Below are 12500 nucleotides of genomic sequence, written 5' to 3'. Positions count from 1 at the left end.
GTGTCGTCTTGTCTTGTCTTATGTTGTCTCGTCTTATGTTGTCTCGTCTCGTCTTGTCTCGTCTTGTCTTACGTTGTCTCGTCTTGTCTTGTCTTATGTTGTCTCGTCTTGTCTTATCTTGTCTTGTCAGGTCTTATGTTGTCTTGTCTTGTCCAATGTTGTCTTGTCTTATGTTGTCCTGTCTTGTCTTGTCTCGTCTTGTCTTATGTTGTCTTGTCTTGTCTTGTCTTATGTTGTCTCGTCTCGTCTTATGTTGTCTCGTCTTGTCTTGTCTTATGTTGTCCCGTCTTGTCTTACGTTGTCTTGTCTTGTCTTGTGTTGTCTCGTCTTGTCTTATGTTGTCTTGTCTTGTCTTATGTTGTCTCGTCTTGTCTTGTCTTGTGTTGTCTTGTCTTGTGTTGTCTTGTCTTGTGTTGTCTTGTCTTGTCTAATGTTGTCTTATCTCATGTTGTCTTATGTTGTCCCGTCTTGTCTTACGTTGTCTTGTCTTGTGTTGTCTCGTCTTGTCTTGTCTCGTCTTGTCTTATGTTGTCTTGTCTTGTCTTATGTTGTCTCGTCTTGTCTTGTCTTGTGTTGTCTTGTCTTGTCTTGTGTTGTCTCGTCTTGTCTCGTCTTGTGTTGTCTTGTCTTGTCTAATGTTGTCTTATCTCATGTTGTCTTATGTTGTCCCGTCTTGTCTTACGTTGTCTTGTCTTGTCTTGTGTTTTCTTGTCTTATCTTGTCTTGTCTTATGTTGTCTCGTCTTGTCTTATGTTGTCTTATGTTGTCTTGTCTTATCTTGTCTTGTCTAATGTTGTCTTATCTCATGTTGTCTTATGTTGTCCCGTCTTGTCTTACGTTGTCTTGTCTTGTGTTGTCTTGTCTTGTCTTATGTTGTCTCGTCTCGTCTTGTCTTATGTTGTCTCGTCTCGTCTTGTCTTATGTTGTCTCGTCTTGTCTTGTCTTATGTTGTCCCGTCTTGTCTCGTCTTGTCTTATGTTGTCTCGTCTCGTCTTGTCTTATGTTGTCTCGTCTTGTCTTGTCTTACGTTGTCTTGTCTTGTCTTATGTTGTCTTGTCTTGTCTAATGTTGTCTTATCTCATGTTGTCTTATGTTGTCCCGTCTTGTCTTGTCTTATGTTGTCCCGTCTTGTCTTACGTTGTCTTGTCTTGTCTTATGTTGTCTCGTCTCGTCTTGTCTTATGTTGTCTCGTCTTGTCTTGTCTTATGTTGTCTCGTCTTGTCTTATGTTGTCCCGTCTTGTCTCGTCTTGTCTTATGTTGTCTCGTCTTGTCTTGTCTTATGTTGTCTCGTCTTGTCTTACGTTGTCTTGTCTTGTCTTATGTTGTCTCGTCTCGTCTTGTCTTATGTTGTCTCGTCTTGTCTTGTCTTATGTTGTCCCGTCTTGTCTCGTCTTGTCTTGTCTTGTGTTGTCTCGTCTTGTCTTATGTTGTCTCGTCTTGTCTTGTCTTATGTTGTCCCGTCTTGTCTTGTCTTATGTTGTCTCGTCTCGTCTTGTCTTATGTTGTCTCGTCTCGTCTTGTCTTATGTTGTCTCGTCTCGTCTTGTCTTATGTTGTCTCGTCTCGTCTTGTCTTATGTTGTCTCGTCTTGTCTTGTCTTACGTTGTCTTGTCTTGTGTTGTCTCGTCTCGTCTTGTCTTATGTTGTCTCGTCTTGTCTTGTCTTATGTTGTCTCGTCTTGTCTTGTCTTATGTTGTCTCGTCTTGTCTTATGTTGTCCCGTCTTGTCTCGTCTTGTCTTGTCTTGTGTTGTCTCGTCTTGTCTTGTCTTATGTTGTCTCGTCTTGTCTTGTCTTATGTTGTCCCGTCTTGTCTCGTCTTGTCTTGTCTTATGTTGTCTCGTCTCGTCTTGTCTTATGTTGTCCCGTCTTGTCTCGTCTTGTCTTGTGTTGTCTCGTCTTGTCTTGTCTTATGTTGTCTCGTCTTGTCTTGTCTTATGTTGTCCCGTCTTGTCTCGTCTTGTCTTGTCTTGTGTTGTCTCGTCTTGTCTTGTCTTAAGTTGTCTCGTCTCGTCTTGTCTTATGTTGTCCCGTCTTGTCTCGTCTCGTCTTGTCTTATGTTGTCTCGTCTCGTCTTGTCTTATGTTGTCTCGTCTCGTCTTGTCTTATGTTGTCTCGTCTCGTCTTGTCTTATGTTGTCTCGTCTCGTCTTGTCTTATGTTGTCTCGTCTTGTCTTGTCTTACGTTGTCTTGTCTTGTCTTATGTTGTCTCGTCTCGTCTTGTCTTATGTTGTCTCGTCTCGTCTTGTCTTATGTTGTCTCGTCTTGTCTTGTCTTATGTTGTCTCGTCTTGTCTTATGTTGTCCCGTCTTGTCTCGTCTTGTCTTGTGTTGTCTCGTCTTGTCTTGTCTTATGTTGTCTCGTCTTGTCTTGTCTTATGTTGTCCCGTCTTGTCTCGTCTTGTCTTGTCTTATGTTGTCTCGTCTTGTCTTGTCTTATGTTGTCCCGTCTTGTCTCGTCTTGTCTTATGTTGTCTCGTCTCGTCTTGTCTTATGTTGTCCCGTCTTGTCTCGTCTTGTCTCGTCTTATGTTGTCCCGTCTTGTCTCGTCTTGTCTTATGTTGTCCCGTCTTGTCTTACGTTGTCTCGTCTTGTCTCGTCTTGTCTTGTCTTATGTTGTCCCGTCTTGTCTTACGTTGTCTCGTCTCGTCTTGTCTTACGTTGTCTTGTCTTGTCTTATGTTGTCTTGTCTTGTCTTGTGTTGTCTCATCTTGTCTCGTCTTGTCTTGTCTTATGTTGTCCCGTCTTGTCTCGTCTTGTCTTGTCTTATGTTGTCTCGTCTCGTCTTGTCTTATGTTGTCCCGTCTTGTCTCGTCTTGTCTTGTCTTATGTTGTCTCGTCTCGTCTTGTCTTATGTTGTCTCGTCTTGTCTTGTCTTACGTTGTCTTGTCTTGTCTTATGTTGTCTCGTCTCGTCTTGTCTTATGTTGTCTCGTCTCGTCTTGTCTTATGTTGTCTCGTCTTGTCTTGTCTTATGTTGTCTCGTCTTGTCTTATGTTGTCCCGTCTTGTCTCGTCTTGTCTTGTCTTGTGTTGTCTCGTCTTGTCTTGTCTTATGTTGTCTCGTCTTGTCTTGTCTTATGTTGTCCCGTCTTGTCTCGTCTTGTCTTGTCTTATGTTGTCTCGTCTCGTCTTATGTTGTCCCGTCTTGTCTCGTCTTGTCTTGTCTTGTCCTCAGAGCAGCACAGATGTGATCTTTTGCTGTGCAGCCGGTCAGTGATGATCTCTGAGTGACTGATGGTGAAACGATGGTTGGAGTCTGTGCTGTGGAAGAGTGAATTCAGGACACCTTTCCTCCTTCAGACTCGTACCTCCACCTGATTCAGCTGCCTCCTCCTTCCTTCTGCCTGAGTCTCTCATCCCCACCTCCTCATCTCTGCTGCTTTGTGCCACATTTGAACACTGCTCCTGTATTAGATCAGGCTCGCCCTCCCACATCCTCCTCTCCTCTGTGCTGCTGCTTCGCTCTGAGCTTCTGTCACTCTGCTCCGTCTGATCCTGCCCACCTCCACCTGCACTGAGGCCTCCGCAGTCACAGCATCACGCTAACGAGCACCTGACGTCAAGTCATCGAGACTTCAATAAACGAGCCTCCATCGCTGCGGCGGTCACGTGTAAGTCGGCGTGACCGGACGACTTCACCGTTCAGGAGGCGATTCAATCAGCCCAAAGTTCAGTCCACCTCCACAACCCCGAAAAGTCTGTCTGTCAGCCGCTGACAGCGAGAGCCTGAAGTGACATGAAGTCTTTCAGACAGACGTCTCCTGTAAGTTAGCATGCAGCAGCTGAGACACTGAGAACACAATGAGACGACAGACGGAGCAGCTGCAGCGTCAAACAGCAGATTTCACCTTCACAGCCATGAACTCAGTTCAGCATGAAGATAAAGTCATGAAACGTCTTTCAAATAAAGGTTAGACAGACAGTTACAGACAGTCACAGACAGTTACTGACAGGTCTGTATGAAGTCCACCAGGAGAACTGGACCCCACAAAAACTCATCACCTGCTGTTAGAACGTACAGGTACAGGTGACCATTAACAGTCTGAGGGATTAGCAGTTAGCTGCTGTTTGCTGCAGTTAGCTGCAGTAAGCTGCTGTTAGCTGAAGTTAGCTACAGTAAGCTGCTGTTAGCTGAAGTTAGCTGCTGTTAGCCACTGTTAGCTGAAGTTAGCTGCTGTTAGCTGCAGTAAGCTGCTGTTAGCTGCACTAAGCTGCCGTTAGCTGAAGTTAGCTGCAGTAAGCTGCTGTTAGCTGAAGTTAGCCGCTGTTAGCTGCAGTAAGCTGCTGTTAGCTGAAGTTAGCCGCTGTTAGCTGCAGTAAGCTGCTGTTAGCTGAAGTTAGCCGCTGTTAGCTGCAGTAAGCTGCTGTTAGCTGAAGTTAGCTGCTGTTAGCCGCTGTTAGCTGCAGTAAGCTGCTGTTAGCTGCTGTTAGCAGTGTCCTCATGGACGTACGGTCAATGATCACTGGATCAGAGAGTGATCTCCTCAGGAAGTGATGTCCCACTGAATCAGATCAACACGTTTTATGCGTTTCTTACGTCCTGCCAACCGTCCGTCTCAGACCCGATCCCGTAGTGTCAGCGGGGTTAAAGCGTCGTCCTGAACGATGCATTCACTGATTGAGCCCATGAAGGTTTCATTCATTTCAGATTCAGGTGCACTGATAAAAGAAAGCTGCTCTTCGCTTTTTCACACCTTCTATCTTCGCTTCACCTCGAGCTCTTGTTCAAATACAAATGTCAGGACGGCGTCCCCATGAGACAAAGTCAGCTGTGGACAAACTGTCCGACACTGCAGCAACATTCACGTCGCGGGCAAATCGAAATATGGAGCTGGAGAGAGATGACAGTGGAGCTGAGTTCAGGGACACTGTGGAGAGCAGGAATAAAATAAATAGCACAATCTGTCAGATGCAGCTCAGACGGCGATGGAGGTCAGCGTTAATGTGTGCGCTCGGCCCGCCAGCTGCACGTGTGCACGTCTGAGCCCAGAAAAGAGTCCTGACAGCAGACGGTTTGAGGGGAGAGGGTCCAGAGCAGGACGGGGTCATGTGAGCAGTCAGCCATCATCTGGGTCCTGAAACGCCAGCGTGGGGAGGAAAGCATGTCTGGTCTCAGGCGAGAGGACGTTTCCAAAAATAAAGAAATGTGGCAGCTTGTGAAGGACAGACATCAACAGCACGAGAGACGGAAAAAACAGGATGACAGATGACGAGGGGTGTGATGATGAGGAGGAGGAGGGGGGTCTGAAGAAGGAGCCGTTCCAGAATGAAAAGATGCTACGAATCTGTCAATTATCCGTCATGACACTTTATAAAATGTCCAAATACAGACGACAAGAGGCCAATCACAATCAGTTCAGCGTGACAGAAAACAGAAAAGACACAAAGCAGCTGGAACTTCAGCGATGAGGAGCAGAGAGCAGACGAAGGTCACTCACATTGAGGAAGATGCCACAGAAACTCATCAGAAGCATCGACCGTCCAAAGACATGGCTGACATGGACCGTCAGTCAGTCGACGCGTCGCAGACTCCTGACGTCAAAACCATCAACAACCAACCGACTGAGGACAGGGACGTCACACAAGTGACGTCTGAGTCCAACATCGATACCAACAAGCCACAGACATTCAGGATGTTCAGTGAAGAAGGTCACTGTGGTCTCAGCACGTGTGAAGACGAGCTTCTTCCTCTCTGCTTCCTGTGAAGACGGACCAGTCCTCCTGTTAGTCTGATGCTTCTCACGTTAACAGCAGCTCGCAGACGTGTTGGACGTCGGTCATCGGTCAGGACACGTCTGTAACAGGCTCATCTCTGTGAACAGACACTGTGGAGGACGGACTGTCAAAGACTAAGACGTGCAGCCTCTTATCGTTTTTCCATGATGACAAAACAAAAGCCACAGTTCAACTTCCAACAAATCGTCTGCAGGATCCAGGAAGCATCAGAAAACAGCTGGCCAATGAAAATACACCAAGTGACACCTCGTCTCCAATAGACAAGCTTCGTGATTGTCCAACAGTTGTTGGCTCGCTAATTAACGATCGCTGTCAGGACGGACCGGACCTCCTCCACCGGACAGGAAGCTTCAGAGGACCTGATGTGGCCCCCGGGCTGCCATAGACGATGAACACCTTCTCTCTCACACACACACACACACACACACACACACACACACACACACACACACACACACACACACACACACACACACACACACACACACACTGCTGGCGCTCTCACAGCACCCCCCCTTATTTAGAGGACAAGCACTGGCGCTGTGGACGTGGTTTCCCTGACATCCCCAGCTGTTGTTCCTGCAAACATAAGCAGCTGAGAAGGCGTCGTCTCGCCCGCTGATGAATGTGTGAGCCTGCAGAGTGTTTGGGAACATCTGTGTGTGTGTGTGTGTGTGTGTGTGTGTGTGTGTGTGTGTGTGTGTGTGTGTGTGTGTGTGTGTGTGTGTGTGTGTGAAGGTGTTCATCGTCTATCTGAAGCCACCGACAGCTTTTCAAACAGTCTGATGATATAAGAACGCAGTGAGGGTGGCATCTGCTGAACCAGGACCAGCTCCCGGCCCACCTCTGCCTCACTGATCCGTGTCCTGCTGAAGGTCCTCGAACCTGAACCAGAACCAGAACCAGAACCAGGAGATCAGTTCAGGAGAGACAGGCCCTCTGTCCACCAAACGCTTTAAAGGACACCAGCGCTGTCGTGACCAGCGCCCACACCGCCCCGGATGGCGTTACTGATCACGACTGCTCGTCTGCGAGCGCACTCTTCATCACTAAACGGACTCCTGCTTCACGCCTCAGCGTCTGAACGGTTCATATATCTGAAACACACGAAGCTGCTGAGCTCAGCGTTTCTTCATATCAGTGCAACGCTGCAGCGCCGGCTCCACCGTTAATCCTGCTTATGTGGAGGCTGCCCCCACACTGTTTGTCCTTTGTCATTGTTTGTGCTGGTTCCATTGATAAAATGAAAAATTCATAAATGATGTGTTCAAAGTGACAGTAATGGAATGAATCAGTGAAGATAAATGACATGAAATAAATCTATATTTAATTTAATATATTAAATCGTGTTAAATCAGTTTTCATGTTTTCTTGTCGTGGTTCCAGTTTAAAGTCCTTCAGCTGCATTTTGGGCTGATTATAGATAATGAAGTGGAGAATATAGAGATGCTTTTCAGCTGATGAAGACGACACAACAACCCTTTGTACTTATCAGAGTTAAGGTTTCAATCCAAAATTTATTTGAAATGAATGTTGCTTTAATTTTGACTGTCTAAATATGATGATCTCAGTCTAATTATTGATAAGATGAAGGAAATTACAAGGCGTCCAACACTTCTAAGTCTTTGAAGACAATCGAAGTGAAAGTCAGGAGGGTCGACATATAACTGCATCATCTGCATAGAAATGAACCAACGTGTCAAATGGGCCGATTCATTTAACAGCTGATTAATCGATTGACCCCAGAGGGACACCATAAGAACGTTCTGTAGAGAAAAATGAAGTTGAACAGAAAACTGAGATTTGAGTCAATCAGATCGGTGTCCTAATCCAGGTGAGCTTCAGCAGCTCCAGCGATTGGTCAATTCTTCTTCTTCTGTTGTAATCACCTGTTTTCTCTCACTGAAGTATCACTAGTCTTTCAATAACCGCTGCAGGTTTAAATACACAGACTTTGCCCTCTTCCTGCAACTTTTATCACCTCCTCTTTCACTCCATCGCACACTTTTTGCTCTCCATCTGCTCCCAAACAGGGACGCCTCAAACATCTTCCCTCTGTGGGAGGCAGAAGGATCGTCATCAAAAATAGAAGAACTCTCGTTGTTCCCTAATAAATGTTTAACAATCAGATAAAAAGTTTTGGTTACATCAAACAGAAAAGGTAACGAGAGGCCAAGATGTTCCGAGTCAAACCTGGTCAAACCGGTCCAGACCATCATATCTGATCTGAAGAATCATCTGGACGATCACTGACCTTAGCCATGTGGTTCTCGCTGTAACCATGATGACACAACCAAACCACGATGTTTCCGAGCTCAGCCGACCTTAACCACGGCTTAGACACACACCATGACCTGGTCGGATCAGGCGCTCGGATGCCTTCAGGCCGGCGTTCCCTGATGGCCGCACACGCCGACAGCTGGTAGCACAAACAGCCTTCAGAAACACAGGCAGCAGAGAAACTGAGCAGGCCAAGACCACAGAAGAAGAAGCTGCAGCATCCACAGCTCACAGGGCGATGAAGACCCTCAAACGTCTCACCTGAAGACCCTCAAACGTCTCACTGTTTCACCTGAAGACCACAGTTCAGTTTCTCGTTGGTTTACAGTCAGTGTTTCTGCAGAAACATCAGAGGTCTGAAACACGGCGGGTATCTTCATCGTGGAGGCTAACCTTGATGTCCAGTTCTTCATCACGTGACGAGTGCTGGAGAAACTATAACAGCTACCTTTGAGCACTGAACCTCGCCTGCCCGTCACAGACTTGTGATGAAGAGCTTCGCTTTGCTGTTACAGCTTGAGGCGAACTAAAAGCAGCTAACTGTACACTGAGCGACAGAGGAGGATCATGGGAGATGAGGTCCAAATGAGGACAAACATGAGGACAAGCACAACTGTCTGTCTTCAGTTACACCTGAACCTGGAGAGCAGTGACGGGCGGGTCTGGTACAGATCCTGCTTCAGGGTGCTGGCTGCGATGCAGTGATAAACGAGCGCTCCCTCAGAGCCGTGGAAAACTTCACATCAGAGAGAACGTCCTGTCCTGCCTCCAGCCCAGAGACGGCAGAGACAGCAGAGACGGCAGAGACGGCAGAGAAAGCAGAGACGGCAGAGACGGCAGAGAAAGCAGAGACGGCAGAGACGGCAGAGAAAGCAGAGACGGCAGGGACAGCAGGGGGCTTCTGGTCCTGCTCAGCACCATTAGTGGCTTTGTGGATTAAACCTCAGCACTTCCACTCTGTCTGTCTCTGCAGTGTCTCCTCTCCTCCATCTCTCCTCCATCTCTCCTCCATCACTCCTCCATCTCTCTCCTCCATCACTCCTCCATCTCTCTCCTCTATCACTCCTCCATCTCTCCTCCATCTCTCTCCTCTATCACTCCTCCATCTCTCTCCTCTATCACTCCTCCATCTCTCCTCCATCTCTCTCCTCTATCACTCCTCCATCTCTCCTCCATCTCTCTCCTCTATCACTCCTCCATCTCTCTCCTCTATCACTCCTCCATCTCTCCTCCATCTCTCTCCTCTATCACTCCTCCATCTCTCTCTTCCATCACTCCTCCATCTCTCTCCTCTATCACTCCTCCATCTCTCCTCCATCTCTCTCCTCTATCACTCTTCCATCTCTCCTCCATCTCTCTCTTCCATCACTCCTCCATCTCTCTCCTCTATCACTCCATCTCTCTCCTCCATCTCTCCTCTATCACTCCTCCATCTCTCCTCCATCTCTCTCCTCTGTCACTCCTCCATCTCTCCTCCATCTCTCTCTTCCATCACTCCTCCATCTCTCTCCTCTATCACTCCATCTCTCTCCTCCATCACTCCTCCATCACTCCTCCATCTCTCTCCTCCATCACTCCTCCATCTCTCCTCCATCACTCCTCCATCTCTCTCCTCCATCTCTCCTCCATCTCTCTCCTCCATCTCTCCTCCACCCTTCACCTCCACAGTGTTCTGCTCTAACAGCACTGCTGAACAACTTTGATCTACTGGCTCTTAAAGCATGAAGTAGCAGAAAAGTGATTTATACAACTTTCCTTTCTCCTCCCTCCCTCCCTCCCTCCTCTGGCCTCCTCCTCCCTCCCTCCCCTGTCCTCCTCCCTCCCTCCCTCCTCTTCCCTCCTCCTCCGTCCTCCCCCTCCCTCCCTCATCAATAATGAATCCTTTCTCCAGCCAGCTGACCTCCCTGCTGGAGTCTGGAGGATCACATTTCCACCGCAGAGAGGACGAGCTGGACAGACAGCAGGAGGACATGGTGTCTCCTGACCAGGTTCAGCCTCAAGGGCAACAGGATCATGTGACCAAGCTTCAGCCTGTGAGTCTGTGTGAGCTCAGAGGCTCACCAACGCTGTCAGCAGGTGGCGCTGCAGATGACCAGCAGGTTAGCAGCTCGGCCATCAGTGTGTGTGTGTGTGTGTGTGTGTGTGTGTGTGTGTGTGTGTGTGTGTGTGTGTGTGTGTGTGTGTGTGTGTGTGTGTGAATGCTGTAAAGTGGTCAGCAGACTAAAAAAACTCGTATCAATGCAGTACTTTTACTGCACTTTAAACACAACCTGATGGCTATAATCTGTATGAACGGTCAAAACTCTGTCAAATCAAACACACAGAGACGTGATGGACACATTTTCAGACCTTCACCTCCTGAGGAGACAACTGTCTCTGATGTCCATACAGAGTAAACCTCCAGAAATCCAGTCAGATCCCAGAGAAGACGAAGATGACTGACAGTCATTGTAAAGTGATCCTTTGTTTGCAGACGGTGTTGGTGAAGACGATCCAGTGCAAGTCCAGTTGGACATTAGGTGTCCGCTGTGGACACCGGACAGACCAGCCTTTGTTTGCAGACGATGTTTGTGAAGACGATCCAAAGTTATCCTGTTTGGTCTGTTCGTCTGTGATTTGTGGATGTTTAAATAATGAAGCTAAAAGGACTTAAAGGGGTTTTCTCTGAGACACTGAGGACAGGACACGGCCGGACAGCTGCAGTCAGACCACAAACCCTCGAGCAGAGCGTCCCTGATGAGACCTGCAGTGTACTCACAGCTGTGCTGGCCGCCGCCTGTTTGGACTCCTCCGTGAGGAACGCCAACATCAGCTCCACCTTCTGCTTCTCCTCCTCGCTGATGTAGTCAGTATCTGTGGGGAGAAGACGCAGGACGGTCAATGACAGCCCAGAACCCCACCACAAACAAACCCAGAACACAGGGGACAGACATGGAGCTGGACGGACAGAGTCCAGTCATCAGAAACATGAGCTGAACATCTGTTTGATCAGACTGTGGAGGAGAAAGCAGCTGATGAGACGACGTTCACAGCTCAAACACATGAAATCTCCTGAGCTTCTTCAAACTCTGACATGAGAACGTAAGAGGCAGCGAAGTCCTGAGGAACCTGGAACAAGGCTGGAACCATGAAAAAGAAACTGGACAGACGGAGAACAGGAACAGACTTCAAAGATGTTCTGAAAATAACTGAAGATTTGCCCTCAAAGTGAACACGAGATATTTATTAACCATCGCACTGAAGCGTCCACGATGAACTTTTATTTAAGACGCTAATCTGTGAGACAGTCCTACGAGGCAGACCGTGTGACCTCGGCTTTCCTCTGTACTTTATAATAAGATGAACCAAACAGGAACGTGTGATCCATAAGTGGGAAACTGAGGCGTGAGTGCTGCTGTAAGACGATCTGAGGCTGATACAGGATCAGCGTGGACGGCTGGGAAACACTCAGTCAGAGATCCTGTTCCAGCTGAGGCAGCAAACACACACCACCGAGGTCAAAGGTCACTTCTACAGAACGACACCGACATCCAGCCAGCAGCGTCCTCACAGCTCCAGAGACCAGCACAGACTCTGTCTACAGCTGCAGTCCAACGTACAGAGACACACGTCCGTCCTCAGTCTTCAGGTCCTGGACGTCTGCGCTGCGATCCCTCATCTGAGACCAAACAGACAAAACCATCAGAGTCCAGCTTCTCTCTACGCCGCGAGGCCCTCTGGACTCTGGACCCTGGACCCTGGACCCTGGACTCTGGATCCTGGACTGATGTGTTCCTGTGCGGCTGCAGTTCAACCACACACGGCTGTAAATGTGCTAATCAAACCCTTTTTGAAGTAAACAGCCACATTTAGCTGTTCCTGCTCATCAGGCTGCTGTGTGTGTGTGTGTGTGTGTGTGTGTGTGTGTGTGTGTGTGTGTGTGTGTGTGTGTGTGTGTGTGTGTGTGTGTGTGTGTGTGTGTGTACACTGAAGGTCCAAATGGGATGAAGAGTAGAAACATCAGCTCTCGCCTCTTCATCAGTCATGTCCCTCAGTCATTAACATCGAGCAGAAGCGGCCAATCAGAGACTCTCTGCGGCCTCCCTCTAACTCTCTCCTCCATCTGCTCCATTTATTCAACCCCTTCCTTCTCCCTCAACACTCACTCTCTCACTTGATGGCTTTCGATTAGCCCCCCCCAACCCCCACCCCCTGCATTCAGACAGGTCCTCTGTCAGTGGAGGACGGGCAGCACCCGCTCCGCACTGTGATATTGGCTCGCTGGAGAGCTGCCATGTTGATCTGCAGCGAGAGATTAGCATCACTACACATGATACATGGCGGGGGAGAGAGGGGGAGACGAGGGGGAGAGAGGGAGGGAGACAAAACCAGAGCAACACTGTGAACTCAAAGTATATGTGGCAAGAGACAGACAAAAGAGGACTGAAAAGACAAACACTGGACAGAGACAGACGTGTCTCTTGAACAGCCAGACATGAAGCTAAAG

General features: G+C 48.2%; 1 protein-coding gene across 1 annotated transcript in view; it reads right to left on the bottom strand.

Annotated features, from left to right (window-relative positions):
* The window catches only part of LOC139329507 (E3 ubiquitin-protein ligase RNF123), a 79770-nt gene that overhangs the window by 3730 nt on the left and 63540 nt on the right, over window positions 1-12500 (bottom strand). The window contains exon 38 of the mRNA XM_070959869.1: window positions 10773-10867. Coding sequence (XP_070815970.1) covers window positions 10773-10867 — 95 coding nt within the window. The remainder of the gene's footprint in view (window positions 1-10772; window positions 10868-12500) is intronic.

The sequence above is a fragment of the Chaetodon trifascialis genome, chromosome 3 (assembly GCF_039877785.1).
Source record: "Chaetodon trifascialis isolate fChaTrf1 chromosome 3, fChaTrf1.hap1, whole genome shotgun sequence".
In the NCBI taxonomy this organism is placed as follows: domain Eukaryota; kingdom Metazoa; phylum Chordata; class Actinopteri; order Chaetodontiformes; family Chaetodontidae; genus Chaetodon; species Chaetodon trifascialis.
This window is presented reverse-complemented; position numbering and strand designations above follow the sequence as displayed.